At 42.7% G+C, this 21,513-nt stretch overlaps 1 protein-coding gene across 2 annotated transcripts in view; it reads left to right on the top strand.

Moving 5' to 3' along the window:
* MAP2K1 (mitogen-activated protein kinase kinase 1) overlaps nt 1-21,513 on the top strand; it is a 78,670-nt gene that overhangs the window by 35,000 nt on the left and 22,157 nt on the right. For both annotated transcript variants that reach the window (XM_041742727.1, XM_041742728.1), the window contains exons 2-5: nt 2,817-3,027; nt 4,307-4,453; nt 14,323-14,400; nt 14,948-14,999. In XM_041742727.1, coding sequence (XP_041598661.1) covers nt 2,817-3,027; nt 4,307-4,453; nt 14,323-14,400; nt 14,948-14,999 — 488 coding nt within the window. The remainder of the gene's footprint in view (nt 1-2,816; nt 3,028-4,306; nt 4,454-14,322; nt 14,401-14,947; nt 15,000-21,513) is intronic.

Genomic DNA, 21,513 nt, shown 5'->3' with positions numbered 1-21,513 from the left:
CTCTTTTTCTTTGCTAGATGGATGGGGTTTCTTGTGGCCAGCATTACTTGCAAGGCAGTGTTCAGCTTGATGTGCAGGGCAGGCAGGATTGCATCTGGCACAGAGGGCTCTATGTAGGTCACCATCTTCGTGTATGATGGAGCCCTGGTATGGAAAATGCCCCACACTGGGATCTTATGCATGTCTGCAAGTTGATTCTCTTAAAAGTATTGAACTTTTTGAAGAGATAGTAGAGGTTAGAGATTCTCTCTGCCCTGGTTTCAGTCTTTGCTCTGTTGCTTACTAGCTGTGTGACCTTGGACAAGTCACTTCACCTCTTTGTGCTTGGGTTTGCTCTCTGCTGTGGATTAAATGCATTAGCAAGTATGAAACAGCGCAGCCCAGGTGGCTCAGTGGTTCAGCGCCTGCCTTCGGCCCAGGGTGTGATCCTGGAGACCCGGGATGCGTCCCATGTTGGGCTCCCTGCGTGGAACCTGCTTCTCCCTCTGCCTGTGTCTCTGCCTCTCTGTGTGTGTGTCTCTCATGAATAAATAAATAAAATCCTTTAAAAAAAAAAAAGCAAGTACGAAACAGTACACAGTGTTGTGAGGAGAGTGATTTCCTTCCATTCAGTCCTCCCCTCTCCCTCATAACTGCTCAGTGTGTGTGCAGGTTTGACCCAAGCCTTTGGGGGGGGTGTTTCTAGTTGGACAGCTGAGGCCTACAGGGCAGCTGTAACTTCATTGAAATTTTAGCTGTGGAGTCTGTCTGCATTTGACAGGTGTCTCCAAACTTTGTCATTGATGAGTTCTTTGTGGAGTGACCTGAGAGTCCGGAAACCTGAAGGTGTGTGTTGTGGCCTCCCAGCCATGCTCATTCTGGGTCCCTACCTCTGAGAGACTGGGGCAGTTGTGAGACTTAGTTGAGCCTTTCAGCAGAATGAGAATATTACCAGCTGTCTTAGTCTGGGCTGCAGAATGAAATGTCATAGACTGGTTGGCTTAAACAACAGAAATTTATTTTCCCGTGGTCCTGAGACTTGAAGACCAAGATGACAGTGCTGTCATGGTTGGGTTCTGGTGAGGCCTCTCTTCCTGGTCTGCAGACAGCTACCTTCTTTTGGTGTCCTCACATGGTTGCCTTTGGTGTGTGTCCAGAGGCAGCAGAGGCCACCTTTCTTCTTATGGCCTTCAGTCCTATCTGATTAGGACTCATATGACCTTAATTAACCTTAATTACCTCCTCAAAGTCCTGTCTCTGAACATAGTTACATTTGGGGTCAGGGCTTCAACATATGAATTTTAGGGAGACATATTCGGTCCATAGGTCCGAATATGAAGGTGCACCAACCTTCTTTCCCTGAGAGCTACCCAGTGAGGTCACTTGGTAAAAATAGCCTGGTGTCCTCTGTGGCCCCTGTACTGTTATTTGTAAGGTATGTTGGGTCTTTCCATAGACTGGGGAGGCAGTAGGTCTGGATCTCCTTGCCTTCTTGAGAGTTGGAATAGAGGGTAAATGAAAAGTGGAAGGTGATGCTTACTTCAAGCTCAGTAATGGGGTGTATGTTAAGGGGTGGGCACCAGCCTTCTGATGTGTAATGATGCCCTGTCTTGTCACCCATGTTGTTTGTTTAGACTAGGACTAAAATCACATGAAACACAGTGGAAGCTCTCTTTACCATTGTCCCCTTAATGAACTCCCAGGAATAACGAATGCTTTTCCGTTCTCTGTAAAACCTCAGTGCTGCCCACAAGCGTGCTAAATGCACAGCTTGCAGGCTGCTCTCTGCCCTGCCCACTCGCCTCAGCACCCACTGGCTGAATTATGTGCTTACTAAGAACTAGTTTGTTCCCAAAGTCATTTGTACGGATGTGACTGGTATTGTAATTAAGTCATGTACTTAAATATCAGATAAACTGGTAAAATAAGCCTGCAAATGCAGTGGGTCGTCCCTGTCTCCCCCCCCCCCCCCCAAACACACTTTGAACACTAATTAGAAGCCATGGAAAGATTCAATAAGTCCAGCTCACTAAAACATTACTGTCAAATTAGATGGGCGTTAAGATTGGGGGAAAACCTAAAACTCTTACAATTTTATTTTGATATTATTCTTTGTCTATATTTTTACTCCACTTTAATGAATTGGGCATTGGAAATGATGGACAACAGATCATGTTCTGGTTCATGTAAGGAAGATGATGTGGGGCTCTTACCAATGGATCTTTACTCAAAGTGAGGTCTTCCCCTACCTACATTAGAAGGTGGATGAATGAATGCACATTTATATATGTGATACAAAAATTAAAATTTTAGGTATATATATTTTAGGATTCCTTGCTTTATTTTGATGAACCTATCCCCTGACCTGATTACAGGTCAGAGGAGAGTGTTTGCTGTTGCCATTCAGCTTAGAGCCTATTTTGATGGTTTGACTTGATTTCAGTTTAGTGGTTTTAGGGCATAGATTTGATTTTGTGTATGATGTTAACTTAATAAATCCAATACCAGTGGGGCTTTGGGAACTGGGATTTTAAGGCAAATGAAAGTGGCTCGTTCTGGATTTTAGCAGATTCTTTGGTTCCTTCTGTAGACTTTCAGCATAGTGAAGAGACCTAATTCCCTCATTTGACAAATAAGGAAACCGAGGCTTCGAGAGAAGGGTGTCAGAGGGGAGGGATGTCTGGTGGTGTATTGAAGGGAGCAGAGGCAGGGCCACTGCACATGGAACTGTCCCCCAGAACCCCTGCATCCATTCTCCTATCCGGCCTGGGAGCTGGAAATCTCCACCATGACCTCTCTGATGCCAGTTCTGACTCGTGCTCCCCCCTTTGGTACAGGACCAACCTGGAGGCCTTGCAGAAGAAGCTGGAGGAGCTGGAGCTTGATGAGCAGCAGCGGAAGCGCCTTGAGGCCTTTCTCACCCAGAAGCAGAAGGTCGGGGAACTGAAGGATGATGACTTCGAGAAGATCAGTGAGCTGGGTGCTGGCAACGGTGGCGTGGTGTTCAAGGTCTCCCACAAGCCGTCCGGCCTAGTCATGGCCAGAAAGGTGAGGCCACTCAAAAAAAAAAGGTGGGGGGGCTGAATGGGATTTGACTTGGTGAATAGGTAATTGGATTATCTCTTGGAAGATCTGGGGCCAGTGGGAGGAAGACTGACTTTTCATTCAGTACCTTTTTGTGCTGTTGGAATTTTGAGCTCCTGTTATCTATCAGATTATAGGATAAACATACTGATGATGTGTTAGTGTATTTATCCCCACCCCCAGACTGGTAAATAACGGCAGGTGACCTTCCTTAGCTTTGTGCGTGCTCTAGAAAGAATGCAGGGGTGCCTATTTGCCATTATCCCGTGCAGGAGAAGCTGCTTTTATTTAGCTAGCTCCAGCAGTGCACCGACCTATCAGGTTGTTTGCCCGAGGTCCAACCCTGTAGATGCTTCCTCTGCAGCTCCCTGCAGTGTAACATCTCAGCTCCCCGCCGTGGTCAGCAGTGTTGGAGCTGGACTTCCTGTGGAGCCATGGTCCTCCTCTTTCTGAAAATGGCCCCTGCTCTGGCAAGGCTGGGCTTTTCCATGTTTTCCAGCATACTATGTTTAATCCTGACTGCATATGTTTGCTTGGGCCACTCCTTCCATCCTCTTGAATAGTGCCCGTCTTTATGGCTCGCCTCCTGTCTGGCTCTCACTAGCAGCTTCAGCCCACACCAATAACCATGGCTTCCAGGTTCTCTGCCACTCCTTGTCTGTGACCCCTTCTAGCAGCTTACTATTATTCAGTAACCATTTCATATGCCTGATGTGTCTGTCGCCTGTCTCTGGATGAAACCAGGGACAACATGAGGGGGGCATAAGGTGGACCTGAGGCCCTGGCTGACTCTTAACCACCTCGGGCTCCAGAGGTCAAGGGGAAATCTCCTGGGCAGCCTAGGTCACATACTTAGTTTCTCATACCCTTCTACTCCCATAGCCCTCAAGTATCAGCCAGGTTCTCAAGGCTACTTTTCCCTCATCTCTCAGCTTCACTGCTTCTTTTGGAGGAAACTCTCCATTCAGCTTTGTTCTCAGGAGGTGTGAGGGTCCCCCCCTCCCCCCCCCCAGTCTTGGCTCCTAGGAGCAGAGGCATAGCCACTCTCCCCTCGTTACAGCTCCTTCAGAACCCATACTTGCCTTGGTTAGTTGGCACTGAGTGCTTTGGGCAAAAACTTGGTAGTTAAAACTTATCTGTTTTCTCTCTTCCTACCTTTAAGAGCCTAAGCATTTAAGAAAGCTTCTTTCCATTCATCCATATATTTTTAAAGCCTCTCTTCCTCCCACCTCTCTTTCCCCAGCTAATTCACCTGGAGATCAAACCTGCAATCCGGAACCAGATCATAAGGGAGCTACAGGTTCTACATGAGTGCAACTCCCCGTACATCGTGGGCTTCTATGGTGCATTCTACAGCGATGGCGAGATCAGTATCTGCATGGAGCACATGGTATGTGGCAACCTGTCAGCCTCTGCAGGAATGGCCTGGGAGTTGGATGACTCTGGTGTCATCTTTGATTTGGGAAGCAACCAGCTGCCCACACTGTCCACTCCCCAGCCCAGCTCCAGATCCACATCACTGTCTTGGGCCTCTGGGAAGACTGTCTATAGAACCTGGAATAACCAAAAGATAATAGGCCTCTTTCCTTGGTCCCTTCCTGTCTTCAAAGAGAGGTGGCAGCAACCATAGATCCCTGCAGGGTGTGCTGAGAGACCATCTCTCAACTTTCTTGACCCCAAGGGTTTGATAAGAGTGAAATCTGGTTAATACAGTTTAAATCCATTTATTATGTGCACTGTTGTATGCTAGGTACCCAGTTCTGGAGATGATGGAGATGAGACATCCCTGTCCTCAGTCTATAATCTGATTTAGGGATAGTCTCTGCTTTGGGTGTGCAGAGAAGTAATGCCACCTGATGCACATCAGAGAAGGCAAGTAAGGGGGCATTTATGGGCTAATTGTGTGGATGTGAGCTGCCAGTCTTTGTACCATTAGCTGCCTGGAGCCCCTTCTTCCTCTTCCCAGTACCTGACAGTAATAGTAACCGTGTCTACAACAATAATAATGCTTGCAGTACTAACACTGATTAATTTCTTGGGTGTATATCATATCATGTTCTGCCCAATGCAGATTAATATTCTATTGCATTTTCTCAACAACCTCATTGGATGGTTAGATAATCTGCATTTCACAAATGAGAAGGCCGAGGCTCAGAGAAATGACTTGCCAGAGGTCATGCAGCTACTAAGTGGAATTGGTAGGATTTACATGAAGACTGTCAGACCGCAGTGCACGTCCTTTCTTGAATCCACTGGATAGCGACTGGGGCTCTGTTTCCATCCTTGGTGCAGAATTTCAGAGAGAGAGGCTGGCTTCGTGATCGCTATTTTTTTCCTGTCCCCATTAGGCAGCAGGGGACTTTGGAATCCGAGATGTTTATTCATATCTCCCTTCTCCACAAAAATCCAAGTAGACATTGTTTTGTTTGCCACTGTGTCTCCAAAGCCCAAAATAGCCCTGGCACACAGCAGGTGCTCAATAATGATTTGTTTACAGATTGTCTCCTTCTCATAAGTACCTGGGGCAAGTCTCTTTCTCTTTCTGATTCTGTTTCCTTGTTTGTAAGATGGCCATGACTAGACCTCCCTCATTGTAGATTAATCCTGAGGATTAATGAAAATAACAGAGTAAGTCTCGGTGCACTGACTCCAGGCCTGTCTTCTGTGAACGGTAGTGTTTGCTTTGTTTCCACTAGAGTTGACAGCTCAGATACAAGGGCTGACATGACTGAGTTTGTGCCCTTACGGTGGCTGGGCTTTCTCCTTGGCCGGGTAGAGTATCCTGCCTCAGCTCTACTTCCTTTCTGACCCTGGACCTGCCCTGATCTCTGGGGAGAGAGCCTCGGTGCCTGGTCTTAATGAACTCCAGGAGAACCTACCCCACGCAACCCCCCACATCAGGAGGTTTGTCCCTTGCTGGTGCCCCATGATTTTGAACTTCTCTCCATGTTAACATGGAAGTGAGGAAGTGCCGTGCACACTGTTGCAGGCATCTGCTGGCTTGTGTGGTGTCAGATGGAATGTAGAATCTGAAATGTCTTCTGTGCTCCTGAACGTTATTGAGAAAGCTCTTGTTCTTCTTGCTTAAATGGGAATGAAGCAGCCTCTGGAAAGCACATGAACATTTCTGGTTTTGTCCTCACCCAGGCTTGGGGTGCTGATATGTTCCCCTTGGGTCTTCACCTCCCTTTGGTGTGGTGTGCAGTGCAGGGGGAGGGGGCTGCTTCTTATGCTTTGGGTTTCTTGGGCTCTTTGTGCTGTTGATGGTTGGTTTTTTAGCTCTAGCCCAGAGTTTTGGATGAAGATGAGTAACTGGTGGTAGAGGTCCTTGCAAAGTAGAAGGGGAAGAGGCTGGAGGTAGTGATAAACCCGTGACAAGAAAGGCCAGAGTAGTCTTTTTCCTCTTAGGTGTTGCAAATAATTGAAGGTGGGTGGTGGCATGGCTAGACATAATAGTAACTAGTTTTCCCATTTTCCACCTCTTGGTGAGTCATTTCCATGGTATAGAAGTTGACTACCCTCCCCAAGGTGGTGGATGGAGGGAGCAGGGCCTCGGGCTTTGTAACAAGTCTGAGTTACAGAACCAGTAAGTATCAGAACTCAGTTCTAATTAATGTCTCTAACCAGGTCTGCTTTCTTTAAATGTCATGCTCTCTCAGACTTTTCTCATCCATGCAGAGATATGTTTGGACCAGATCTTCTCTAGGGGCCCCTCCCCCTGCTAAAACCCTGTGTCTTTGTGTTTTTTGGCACTTTTAACCAGTCAGGGTTTACATTAGTTAGCATGGGTTCACCTTCACAGACACTTATTTGTAGTGCTTGTTATGTGAAGGGTTCCACGTTAGCTGCTGGGGGATGGAGACACTGAGAGTGCCCTCTTTGTTCCTCAGAGGTGTTCACAGTTGGATGGCTGTGTCCTAGGGCCTTCTTAGATGAGGAGTGTCAGTTTGGTCAGAAGGGCTTTTGAGCATCACCTCTGTCTCATCCCATGCCTGCTGGCTTCTGATCCATCAGAGACTCTTCCTGAATTACCTCCAAGTTCTTTGTCACTCAGCATCCTCCCCTTTGTGAGAGGAACCAGGATGCTATTTGTAGGATGTGCATGGTTGAACTCCAGGGTGCTTGCTTCAGAGGTTAGGATTAGGCCCCAAACATTGATAGTCAGTGGTCTTTTCGTTTATTTAGAACTTGCTGGAAGCTATTTTGTTAGCTGTATGTTGCCTCTTGCCATGTGGAGTTCAGTCTTTTTATTTGTCTTAAATGGACCTGAAGTGAGGCTTGCTCATTCTGGAATCCTTTATTCCCTTTGGATTCATAGAAACCGTGCATAACCTTTGTGCCTCTTGCTCTGTCCTACCCACCCTACCTTTCCCTTCAGGAGGACGAGGTGACTCAGGACAGGACAAGGGTTGGTTTCCCATTCTCTCTGCCCATTTCCAGTATCTGCAGGTCAGTTTTCCTCCTGTGGATTTGGCTCTGTGGGCAGGGTAGGGTCCTCCCACTTTAGTCTCTGAAGGAGAAGAAACCTCTGGAGTTAGCCTGGGGATCCTGAGCCTAGAAAACTGGCTTTCAGAAGCTGGGAGGGTCAAAACCTATTGACCAAGCACAGTGTCTGGCACCTGTTGGGTGATAGATATTGAGTGGCTGACTGAAGGAGGCCAAGATGCAGAGGGTGTGGTCAGGCCTGGGGCTCAGTGGAAGAGAGTTAGGCCTGGAGTCAGCAATAGGATCTTGTGTTCCTAGGTATCCACAGGCCCTGAGAAAAGCTGGAATAGTCTGTTAGTACTGGTGGGAGGCTCAGAGCTACCAGAGGCAGGACCCTGTAGTGAAGCTGTTGTGGCCTAGAGTCCAAGTGGCCACGCTCCACAGTAGTTTTCTGCTGTAGCCCTAGGCCCTCTCACCCCTTCTTGGTCTCTGAGTAGGCCTTTCCTGCAGGAGAGCTCCTGTCCTGGCCTCCTCTGACAAGAAAACCCTCTGATTGCTGGTGGCCACTTCTCTTTTAGGGAATTTCTGTTTTGTCTCAGCTTCCACATTTCAGAAGTGTTGTCATGTAGAGCTTTGTTCCTCAGCCACATCCCAACTTTATAGATTTTTTGGTTTTGCCTATGTCACAAGCTCTGTGTGTTCTTTGTCACTAACATTTCCCCCCAATACTTTACTAAGACAATTTCAAACACACAGCAAGGTGTGAAGGGATTGTGTAACATACCCTATAAACCTACCACTCAGATTCTGCAGTTTATTGTTTTGCGATATGTGCTTTACCATGTATCCCCCATTTATCCCTTGCTCACATCATTTCTTAGATGCATTTTAAAGGAATTTGTGTCACTGACAACCATTGGGCCCCATCTTCTAAAGGACTCAGCCAGGGGCTGACTTTTGCTAGAGATAAGCTGTGCTTGCTCTGCCCAGTCTGAATTTTTGAGACCCAAGGGGTAAACGGATGCCCCCTGATCAGCATAGGAATGCTCCTGCCTTGGGGGAAGTAGATTCCTGCTCAGGTGGTAGCTGAGCAACCAGAGAACTGAGGATTCAGAGTGGATGGTTCTCATGCAGGAGTAAAAGCTTTTGAGCTCTCTCTCTCTCTCTCTCTCTCTCTCTCTCTTTTTTTTTTTATAAGGTATTTGTCTCTTTTATAGAAAACCTTCACAAAAGCACCATTGACTTAATAATTGGCTTCTAAAAATAAGCACAATTTTAGTAGCTTTAGTCAAGAAAGGCAAATCCTTGGCAACAGTGAAGTAGAATTAAAAGGTTGTAAGGTGAGTTGTAGGCAGCTCTGGGTAATTCTGACTATGGTTCATGCTTCATAAATCTTGCTAATAATCCCATTGTTCACACTGTAACTCTGCTTATAGCTTGGAAGGAGGTGAAAGGAAAGAGAGCCAAGGTTTCTTCCCTTTTTTAATAGAAATATTTACCACAACCTCCAGGGAAAGTGTGAGCCAGACTGCACTCTGTCCTAAGCTGTGGAACCTGAGAACCAAGGGGTTAACATTTCAACCTCATTTTCACAGAGTTGCTTTGTTACCTAGTTTTAACTGTATAGTCCTCCCTGATAATTAGGCAAAGCAGATCAAACAAAGGATCTGAAACCACATCCAACTGGAAGCAAAAGAGAAATGGCTTGGAAACTTTCTTCACTGGAGTCCCTCTTCCCATTGGTAAAGGAAATTGAGAGGTGCTATCATGTTTCTGGAAGCCTGCTAACTTGGGTGTGGCTACCTGGACTCATGCCCTGATTTGGCCACCAGGGTCCTGCAGCATTGTGAAGGCCTCCAGGCTCACGGGGTGACTCAAACCTCAGCCTGGATCATAGCTTGGGTAGGGCTCCTCCAAGGACTCTGGGAAAATAAATGGGTCTATAGGGGATTTCTGTTTGGTTCTAGATGAATTATTCTACTCTCATGTCTGTGGGAATTCTGGCACATAGGAAATTTTAGACTGAATTTCAGAATCTTCCATCATGCACTGTGGATTCTGATTAGAAGACACACTATGTTCTGGGATACTAGTGTACATTTGAGAATTCACACACAACCTATACTACTTTGTTTTCCCTCAGCATCTGTGATCCAGAGTTGACTGTGACAGAAAGTGATTGGTTCAAGTGCTCCTTTTAATAAGCATAGGATTTTTAAGTGCATAATCTATTTTTAGCATTGTTTTAGGAGACATTTATTGAGGGATCTGTATCCTGAATGAATCTTATTTTCTCACCTCCTTTAGAAAGAAAGCAGTATTATATATCTTAGAGTGCCTTTCACAAACTGGACACTTAGTACTATTAATTGATTTGTAGGTTTAATTCCCCACTCTCGTAAAGGAGTTCAATAATTTAAAAAGGTAAAACATTTATCATGTGGAAAACTTACAAACAATAGAAAAACACAAAGAAACTATCATGCAACAGAAACCTCTCATCATCTTACAGCCTAGACTAGAAATAACCGTTGGTAACATTTTGGATGTTCTGGTTTTGTGTGTGAACACAAACATATTTTTATGTCTACCAAAGTGGGACTATGTTCTGTCATTTTGTTTATCATGCTGTGCCTTGTTCTGTGACCTTATGCTCCCTGACTATGTCATTGAGGCTGGGTGGTTTTGGAGGCAGGGAGCTTACAGAGATGTCTCTCTGCTTGGCCACATCTTGCCACCTCACACAGACAGTGTCCACATCCCTCCTGCTGCCAGCTTTTCCCTTAGCTGTCCAGGAATCACTTCCTCCTCCTCTGAGTACCTGTAGTGATCTCTGTTCTCCTTATTCAGCTATTTCCTACCTTGTTTCAGAGGAGGATTTAAGGTGCCTGGCCTCACTGAATATTCTGACTCCCTGAGCAGAGTGTTTTTGTTTTTGTTTTTTTAAGATTTTATTTATTCATGAGAGACACAGAGAGGCAGACTCCCTGCAGGGAGCCCGATGTGGGACTTGATCTTAGGACCAAAGGCAGAGGCTCAATCACTGAGCCATCCAGGTGCCCTTTTTTCTGTATTTATAGTTTTTTCTATCCCTAGTTTCTCACACATTGCTATGCCTTTCATAGGGGTGATTAATAAATGATGGGTAACATTGGTAAGTGCTCAGCATAGATGAGATAATCAGTCTGATTCTCTCTCTCTTAAAATAAATAGGTAAATCTTTGAACAAAGAAACAGGGCACTTGAGTGGCATAGTCGGTTGAGCATCGACTCTTGATTTCAGCCCAGGTTGTGATCTGAGGGTCATTGAGATGAAGCCCTGAGTCAGGATCTGCACTCAGCAGGGAGTCTGCTTAGGTTTCTCTCTCTATCTCCCTCTGCCTCTACCTCTTGTCCCACTTGCCCCCCTCACAAGTGCTTGTGTGCTGTCTCTCTTTCTCAAAATCAATAAATCTAAAAATCAGTCTGAGTTTGCAGGAATTGTCTCTACTTCTGCGGGCGATTTTAAATTATGGCTGATAATTGGCAGCACTTGAAGCCATAGGGGTATGAACCTGGCCTGCTTCACTACATCAGGGTTCCCTGAGTGAAGCTTTTCTTCACGATCTTAGGTTGCAGCGTAGAATCCATGAATGGGAAGGCCCTGGCATGTGAGCCCGAGAGAGACTGACTTCACACCCCATGTGAGTCCTGTCTCTCATTCTCCCTTTCCACTGCCTCAGCCCAGGGTTGTCCTGTATCACCTCCTGCTGATCAGCTCCTTCACACTCTCCCTGCCCTTTCCTTCAGCTGCTGTGGTTTTCACTGAAAGCAGGCAGCCTGGATTCCTTGCCTTCTGTCTCCATCACAAAGGCAAGTCTTGATTCTTTGGTGCTGTGACTGGGCCGCAGGTAGTGGTTCTTGGCCTGACCCATCTCTACATTTCTTCATGCACCCATGGTGAAGTAAAACACACGTCATCCCAGGAGGACTAAACAGTTTGATGCTTTTCTGCTTTTGATCTAATTGAAATAACTTGTTCTTTCTTACTCTTTACCCCTGCCCTCCTGCCACCCCATGGTTCCCCCATTCCAGGTACAGAAATCATTCTTTGAATAAGACTGTAACTCAAAAAAAAAAAAAAAAAAAAAAAAAAAAAAAAAAAAAAAAAGACTGTAACTCAAATTCCATCTTTTTTTTTTTTTTTTTTTTTTAAGATTTTATTTATTGATGGGGGGAAGGGGCAAAGGAACAGAATCTCAGGCAGACATCTTGTAAGTGTGGAGAGCCATGCGGGGCTTGATCTTATGACCTATGGGATCATGTGACCTGAGCCAAAAACAGGAATTGGACCCTTAACAGACTGAGCCACCCAGGTACCCCTCAAATGCCATTTTCTTCTTCTCCTCCTTGTCCTCCTCCTTGTCCTCCTCCTTGTCCTCCTCCTTGTCCTCCTCCTTGTCCTCCTCCTTGTCCTCCTCCTTGTCCTCCTCCTTGTCCTCCTCCTTGTCCTCCTCCTCGTCCTCCTCCTTGTCCTCCTCCTTGTCCTCCTCCTCCTCCTCCTCCTCCTTCTTTCTTCTTCTTTCTTCTTCTTTCTTCTTTCTTCTTTCTTCTTTCTTCTTCTTTCTTCTTTCTTCTTTCTTCTTTCTTCTTTCTTCTTTCTTCTTTCTTCTTTCTTCTTTCTTCTTTCTTCTTTCTTCTTTCTTCTTTCTTCTTTCTTCTTTCTTCTTTCTTCTTTCTTCTTTCTTCTTTCTTCTTTCTTCTTTCTTCTTTCTTCTTTCTTCTTTCTTCTTTCTTCTTTCTTCTTTCTTCTTCTTCTTTCTGATTTTATTTATTCCGAGAGGCAGAGACACAGGCAGAGGGAGAAGCAGGCTCCATGCAGGGAACCTGACGTGGGACTCGATCCTGGGTCTCCAGGATCATGCCCTGGGCTGAAGGGAGCGCTAAACTGCTGAGCCACCCAGGTTGCCCTCTTTTTTTTTTTTTTTCTTAAAAAATTTAAAATTTAAATTCAATTTAATTAACATATAGCATATTACTAGTTTCAGAGGTAGAGTTTAGATTTGTCAATTGCATATCACACCCAGTGCTCACTCCATCACGTTCCCTCCTTAATGTCCATCACTCAGGAACCCCATCCTCGCACCCCCCACCCCTCTAGCAGTCATCTGTTTGTTCCCTGTAGTTAAGAGTCTCTCATGGTTTGTCTCGCTGTTTCGGTCTTGATTTATTTTTCCTTCCCTTCTATGTTTATCAGTTTTGTTTCTTAAATTCCACATGAATGAAATAATATTTTTGTTTTTCTCTGACTTATTTCACTTTGTATAATACCCTCTAGTTTTATCCACATCATTGCAAATGGCAAGATTTCATTATTTTTGATGGCTAAGTAATATTCCATTGTGTATATATAACATATACACATCACATCTTCTTTATCCATTCCTCTGTCAGTGGACATCTGGGCTCTTTCTATGTTTTGGCTATTGTGGACATTACTGCTATAAACATTGGGTGTAGGTGCCCCTTCCAATCACTTTGTGTCCTTTAGATAAATACCTTAGAGTACGCTGATGGGTTCATAGGGTAACTCTATTTAACTTTTTGAGGAACCTCTGTACTGTTTTCCAGAGTGGCTGCTCCAGTTTACATTTCCACCAGCAGTGTAAGGGGGTTCCCCTTTCTTCACATCCTCACCAATATCTGTTGTTTCCTGAATTGTTAATTTTAGCCAACAAATAGCATTTTCTAAAGTGAAGTCAGTATTACTTCTCTCTTCTGCGTGTGTAACACTTTTCTTAAGAATTTATTCTGTTTTGTTATATTAGGAATTATATATTTACCCTACTTGTTTGTACTTTTTTTTAAGGATTTTATTTATTTGAAAGAGAGTGAGAGCACAGGTTGGGGAGGGCAGAGGGAGAGGGAGAAACAGACTCTCTTTTGAGCAGGGAGTCCAACTCCAGGCCCAATCCCAGGACCCTAGGATCATGACCTGAGCCAAAGGCAGATGCTTATCCAGTTGAGCCATCCAGGTGCCTGTACATTTATTGAGGATGGAAACTAGGTCTTTTTTTATATCTCTGTCCTCCATAGAAACTAACACAGTTCATGACACTTGGTAGGATTTGTGGAACAAATTATTGCTTTCTGTGACTTTTTCTTTTGATTTTATTTAACTATGATTTTTTTTTTTTTGGATAATACCAAATACAAGTTGTGACTTATATGCTGGTGATAAAATGGCTAACATTTATCGAGCACTTAGTATGGGCTAGAGTTCTTCTGAGTGCTTTATATGTATTAGCTTATTTAATACTTATAATAGCCTATGATTATTATAGTAGCCTTAAAATATCACCATTTTACAAATTGTAAGTAACATGGTCCCAGTTTCCTTGATAGTAAGCCGCAGAGTTGGTGCTATGCGAGTTTAGACAGTTTGCCTCTAGAACCTCTGGTCCTAACCATATACTGTTCTGTCAGTTTAGTGCAAACCTTTGCTTTTAACGTTTTATTTTTAAGTAATCTCTGCACCCAACGTGAGGCTCAAACACACAGCTCTGAGACCAAGAGTCACATTCCACCGGCTGAGCCAGCCGGAAGCCCCAACAGGGTTCTTTTGATCCCTGAATTGGTAGTTCACTTAATGATTATCTATACGATTTGAGTTTTCGGTTATTTGATCCCTTGCACAGTATTTTGCATTTCTATCTTTTGAGGTCTGGAACAAATCAAAGGGTTCCCTTCCAGGGAGATTTGCCACATGGGGGATCCACTCCTCTGCTGAAGTTTAATACTTGAAAGAATAGTTTGAGATGCTGTCACTAAGTGGGATGGTATTATTTTTCTTAGGATGGGGGTTCCTTGGATCAAGTCCTGAAGAAAGCTGGAAGAATTCCTGAACAAATTCTAGGAAAAGTTAGCATCGCTGTGAGTATATTGTACAATTTTTCTTCCAAGTCTTCTCATTGAGAAGTTAATGAGTTGGCAGGAAATGGACAAGGGAGGAAGATAGTAAGTCAATCAAGGGAAAGTTTGTAAGAAAAATAGGGTTTTCTCACTGGAATTTTCCCTGTCTAGATTCTAGATATAATATTGTTTCTTTCTCTCTTTTCAGAACTAGGAAAGTGACTTTCTCTATATTAAAATCTGCATCTACAGAAATAGGACAGGGTGTCCAAAGGAATTCCCATTTGTGGCATGAGAAAGCCTCTTTTTATATCACAGCTTTAGGAAAAAGTCCAAATTCAAGCACAGGGGTTTTTAAAGTTGTCTAAACTTGCAATAATCAATGCTGCTTAAAAATAACTATATGCCATGTGAAAATATGGTTTCTTGATCATACAAGTTAAAAATAAGGGAAAAAGGCAAATTTGTGATGTTAGATGAAATATTTTCTAGATCATTTTAAAATACAGAAGCTGACTAACCACCACCACTTCAAGTTTCCCATCTTTTGACATTGTCTTTCCTCTAGGTAATAAAAGGTCTGACATACCTGAGGGAGAAGCACAAGATTATGCACAGAGGTGAGAAGTTTCTTGCTAGTTATATTGTGAATTGTAGATGAAATCGAAAAATTGTTGTATCTTTTGTGTTCTGTTTTGGTGTAAAAACCATTGAATAGTATTTTTAACTTTTATAACAAGTCTTTAACTAGTTAGTTGTTTAGCTTTGAAGTAAGCTTTATGTCCAACATGGGGCTTGAACTCATGATCCTGAGATGAAGAGTTGCATGTTCTACTGACTGAACCAGCCAGACTCTCCAAGACTCTCACTATTTATTTAGTTTGATGGCTAGGGCAAGTCCCACTCTTGTTTTGGCCTGGCTTACACTTGTTATCTAAAGCTTTGACAGGCAGTCACCCAGTAAGCCCAAGTGGGAGCTTAGTTACCTATCCACCAGTGTCACCATCTGTCTACTGGACTAGATAGTACATAGGCTCAAGGCCATGACTGACTGACTGAATGTGAGTTTGACTATAAAAGAAACTGATTTCTTTTAATAAAAGTATCTATACACTTACCATATGACCACTCTTAGATATTTACCCAAGATAAATGAAAAAACATGTCCATACAGACTCCTATACAGATATCTAAAGCATACATAGTAGAAAAAACCAAAGTGTTCTTCAACTGGCAAAGAGATAAGCAAATTACGGTATATCCATATAATAGAATATTATTCATCAACGAAAAGAAAAAGGCTACTGATGCTGAACCTCAAAAAACATTTATACTGGATGAGAACAACCTGATACAAAACAGTACAAACTAGGGGTGCCTGGGTGGCTCAGTTGGTTAAGCATCTGACTTCAGCTCGGGTCATGATTCTCAGAGAATCTCAGGGTTGATTCTCTGGGATCAAGCCTCGCATTGAGCCTCCACATCGAGCTCTGTGCTCACAGCAAGGAATCTGCTTGTCCCTCTGCCCCTCTCCCCACTCTTGCTCTCTCCCTTGTCTTGCTCTCAAATAAACAAATAAAATCTTAAAAAGGTACAAGCTATTTCTATTTATATAAAATTATAGAGAAAGCAACAACAGATCCGTAGTGATAGAAAGTACATCAGTGGTTGCCTGAGGGTCTGAGGAGAAATTAACAGCAGCATGCAAGGGTACTTTGGGGGTGGTGGAAATGTTGTATCTTAATCGTGGTGGTAGATGCATGCATGAATTTATCAAACATCAAACCTTCTGCTAAAGTGTCTATATGTTATGGTATATAAATTACACCTCAGTAAAGTTTATTAGAAAAAAAAAAAAAAGATAAGCCAGAAGACAGAAAAGAGGGAAACACAGTGCTGTGGACTATGTCTCTTCAGCTGTGGGGTGCTAATGGTGACAAGTGTAAGGAGGGAGAGCTGAGGAGGAGTGAGGAGGGCTGATGGAATCGGCTGGCCAGCAACTGTAGATTAGGTGATAAATTCTAAAATTGGAATTGGTTTTTCAAACACTATAAAATGTGCATAACATAAAATTTATAATTTTAAACCATTTTTAAGCATACGTTTCTGGCAGTAAATACATTCATGTTGTTATGCAGCTACCACCACTATCAGGGTTGTTGAGGTGTCAGTTTTGCTTTAATTGATCTGTAGATTGAAAGCCATCCTGTTGAACATCCCAGTAAACTTTATTGTAGAATTCATAAATTATATACAAAATGTATGTGGAAATAAATGCAAAGGACCTAGAACCGCCAAAATGGCTTTGAAGAAGAAGAACAAAATCGGGGCACTTAGACTACCTGATTTCCAGATTTATTATAAAGCTGTGATAGTAGTGTTGTGTTGGTGTGAAGCTAAACATAACAGATCGAATAAAATGGAAGGATTCAGAAATAGACATGTACATATGTAGTCAGTTGAGTTTTGACAAAGATTCTGAGGTAGTTCGATAAAGGAACAATAATCTTGCCAGTAAATGTTGCTGGAACAGTTGTATATTCTTATGTACAAAATGAACCCTCACGCTTATCTCACATCATAAAGAAAAATGAACTCTCAGTGGATCATAGGTCTCACTGTATGAATTAAAACTATAAAACATCTGAAAGAAAACATAGACTATCTTAATGACCTCTGTTTTAGCAAAGTGTTTTTAAATGGGACACAAAAGGCATGGAGAAGTATAAAGGAAAAATCAATAAATTGAACTTTATCTAAATTAAAAACATTGCTTTTCAAAAGATACAGAAACAAAGAGGCAAGCCGCAGACTAAGAAATTATTGGCAAAAGCAAAACCTGTATCTGTCTAGTGGCATTGTCTAAATTATATAAAGACCTCTTAAAATTTAACAATAAAAAGATAAACAACCCAATTAGAGAAATGGGTAAACCTTTGAACAGATGTCGTACTAATGAAGATACATGGATAGCATATAAGCACGTGAAAAGATACTGAACATCATTTGTCATTATGGAGATGTAAATTTAGTTCGCAGTGAGATACCCCTTCACAACCTACTGGAATGTCTAGAGACTACCCATGTGTTATTGAGGATACAGACCAACTGAACTCTCAGACACTGTAGGCAGAAATGTGAAATGGTACAAGCATGCTGGAAAACAGCTCCTCTGTTTCTAAAATGTTAAGTATGTGCCTACTCTATGTTCAGCCATTTCACTCAGGATTTTCTCTAAAGAAATGAAAGCGTATGTCCATTCAGGCCCTGTACATGACTGGTCAGGGTGGTTTTATTTGTAATAACCCAAAACTAAAAATAACCCAAACATCTATCAATAGTTGAATGGTTAAACAAATTGTGGTACATCCATACACTAGGATATTATTCAGCAATAAAAAGAATAAACCATTGATACATGAAAAATGTAACAGACAAAAAGCATATATCATGTGATTCCATTTATATAATTCTAGAAATTACACATTGATCTGTAGTGATGAAATACAAATGAGTGGCTGCTTCGGGAATGAGAGAAGGAGGAGGGAAGGATTACAGAGGGGCACAAGGAGAATTTGGGTGTGATAATTTTGATTGTGGTGATGATAACATATATATGTTCATCAAATAATACACTTCAAGTATATGGGGTTTATTATTTAAAAATCACATACCAATAGGGGCGCCTGGGTAGCTCAGTCGGTTGAATGTCCGATTTTTGGTTTCAGCTCAGGTCATGATCTCTGGGTCATGAGTGGGATCAAGCCCCATCTCAAGCTCTGCACTCAGCAGGTAGTCTGCTTGAGGTTCCCTCTCTCTCTCCCTGCCCCTCGGGCTTGTTTTCTCTCTTTCTCTCCAATAAATAAATAAATCTTTAAAAAGAGAGAAAATGATATACTAATAAAACTGTAAAAAACAAACAAACAAAAAAAACCAAACCAAAAAGCAAACACCCTCCTCAAAAAGTGAAGTTGTTAAAAACAGTGATAAAGCAAGTTTCTTAAAAGCAACCAGGGAAAGGGACAAGCACTTTGAAAGAGAGTTTTGTAGACTCTTTTAAAATTAAACCATACAACAAATCCCTTAGCCCCATGTCTCACTATTGACTTAAGAGAAATGAATACATTTGTCCACATAGAGACTTGTGCACAAATGTTCATAGCATCTTTATTCACAATAGCCCCAAACTAAGACCAACAAAATATTGGTCACTAGATTAGTGAATAAACAAATCTTGATAGATTTAAACAACAGAATGAAGCTCAACAATAAAAATGAGTAAACTATTGATACAACTTGGATGAATCTCAAAAACATGCAGAGTAAAAGAAACTCTACGCAAAAGAACACATAAGGGTAGGATTCCATGTATATGAATATCTAGGACAGATGTAATTTTTTTTTTTTTTTTTATGATAGTCGCAGAGAGAGAGAGAGAGGCAGAGACACAGGCAGAGGGAGAAGCAGGCTCCATGCACCAGGAGCCCGATGTGGGATTCGATCCTGGGTCTCCAGGATCGCGCCCTGGGCCAAAGGCAGGCGCCAAACCGCTGCGCCACCCAGGGATCCCTAGGACAGATGTAATTAATCCACAGTAACATAGTAATAAAGTAGATTAGTGGTTGCCTGAGGGTGTCAGGGGACTGGAGTGGGGATCGCCCTCAAAGGGATATGAGGGAACTTTCTGGAGTAATCAAAATATTAAATCCTGATTTTGGTGGTGGGTTTACCATTGTATGCTTTATTCAAAAACGCATCAAACTACACACTTAAAATGCAAAATCGTAGAAAGCTTTCTACTTTATAACTACACTAGCTACTATTTTGTCCTTTTTCTAGTGACAAGAAAAGTGTCAATAAGGAGGTACAGTATCACTGGTGTGGGGGAGCAGTTTTCTAGTAGTATATAGACCTTGATTTTTTTTTTTTTTAAAGACCTCTGAGTTCCTGGATAGAATATTTTATTGTACTTATTTCTAGGAAATAGGAATAGCTGAAAGGGGGGGAGAGATGAACATTTCTTGAGCAAGGGGCTATGTTCGAGGGCTGCAAAGGACATAATTCTCACTTAGCAGAATCCATGAGGGACTGACCAGTCAGTGTTGTAGAAGGATTTGGTGGAGGAAAGCCGGTGTATCATCTATAAAATAGAATCCTCTTGCCTACTTCAAGGTTGCTGTGAGGATTGAGGACATTACATAAGGAAAACAATTAGCAAAATGGTTTGCGTAAAGAGGGGCCTAACAAAGGTGAATTGCCTTCCTTCTGCCTTTATGTACGAAGAAATTGAGACCCAGTGAGGATGAATTTCTTTGATCAGCTGTACCTTTGTGTGCTGCTCCCTTTTGCTCTTATTACTGCCTTTCCTGGGAATGTTTACTTCCCAACCCTACCGCATCCCTCATATTCCTACCTTTTCTAGGCTAAGTCTGCTCATCTTTTTAAGGTATAGCCCCAAGGCTTGGGAATCTGTCAGTTAAAGTTCAAGTCTTAACTCTCTTACATACAGGGAATATAAACTCTTGAGTTATTTATTCATCCGTTAAATGAGGAGAGTTCATGCCAAAGGGCAGCAATTGCAAATTATACGCATATTTTGTATATTTGTGAGGATTTAAAGGACTGCTTCCCATAAATCATTAATAAATAATGTTACTGTTTGGCTTAGTTATGTTGTTACTATAGTAATAATGTTACTGTTTAGTTCAGACGTCTCTTCCAAGAAGTGTTCCCATGAACCAGCCCCCTCCCAGAGCAAATTAAGTGCTTTGCGTCTGTATTCCTTTGGCACAGTGTCCATCCCTTTCTTACTGTAATAAATAATGAGTATTTATTGAGGGCTTGTTATGTACCAAGTACTGTATTATGTGCTTTAGCTACTTTTCTCATTTATTGGTCACAGCAACCTTGTGATAGGTTTGTTTTGCCTATTTTACAGATATGGAAACCCTAGCTGAGAGTTTGTTTTTCTTTCACCAGTTTGTGAGTTTCTTCAAGTCAGGGGACACATCACATTCATCTCTGTATCCCGACTCTAGTATAACAGAGAATAGCTTGCCCCTCAAAGGGTTGTTAAATGGGTGGATGTGTGATTAACAGGTGTCAGAACACACAGGAATCCAACAGTGTCTCCTGCCTCTAACAGTCATTGATCTAGGTCTGAGTTGTTCTCTCCCCACTGCCTTCCCTGTACCGTGCACTGGGTTTTTGGTGGAGAGCTCTAACTTTATTTCTGTTCCAAAGAGAGGAAACTTGCAGCTCATTCCTGGAATAACCAACTTGCTTTTTCCCTCTGCCTGATGCTGCCCCCACTTTCTCAGGAATTTCTTTTCTGGCTCTGCAGTTACTGCTCTTTGGCAAGAAGAGTTGCTTTGTGAGCCAGATGGGTCTCTGGACAGTTATCTTTGGTGGAGAGTTCATTCTTTGCCCAGCCAAGAAGGGGAAGTCACTAGGACTTCTGCTCCAATGAGCAGTGTCTGCAGCAGGCAGCTTGGCCTAACTGCTCCACTTTTCAGACTCCTGCTGTCATGCATCTTCTCCAGAAGCCCTGAAAGAATTCACTGTGAGGCCTGGGCTGTGGAATGGTATTCTTGCACAACGCGATTCCTGAGCAAGAAGAACAATGAGTGGATGATTCCCAGAAACCTGGGTTAGGGTGATGATGGGATAGTGAGGCTCCTTGCTGCCAGTAAGTTTTTCCTCTGGTCTAAATATATTCTTTCCTGATGAAATTTAAACTCTGTTTCTTCTCATTATGTCCTTGAGGTGAAATGGGGAAACCTGCGGAGGCTTTTTCTTGGCTGTACATTTTTCTTTATTTCTACTTGCTGATAATTGATTTCCTGGTTGAAAGCTTAGTGGTTATTTCAATGAGTTTTCACTGTGGAATAAACCAGCCCAACCCTTAGTAGTTTAAAAACGGCAGTGTCGTGGGGTACCTGGGGGCTCAATCTGTTGAGCATCCAACTCTTGGTTTCAGTTCAGGTTATGATTTCATGGGTTGTGAGATCAAGCCCCACATCAGGCCCCTGTGCTCAGTGTGGAATCCGCTTGAGATTCTCTCTCTCTCTGCCCCTCCACCTGCTCTCACTCTCTCAAGTAAATATCTTATTAAGTAAAAATTAGAGAAAAAAA

This window comes from Vulpes lagopus, chromosome 2 (genome assembly GCF_018345385.1).
Source record: "Vulpes lagopus strain Blue_001 chromosome 2, ASM1834538v1, whole genome shotgun sequence".
Taxonomy (NCBI): Eukaryota; Metazoa; Chordata; class Mammalia; order Carnivora; family Canidae; genus Vulpes; species Vulpes lagopus.
The sequence above is the reverse complement of the archived record's forward strand: the minus strand, read 5'-3'. Positions and strand labels throughout refer to the sequence as shown.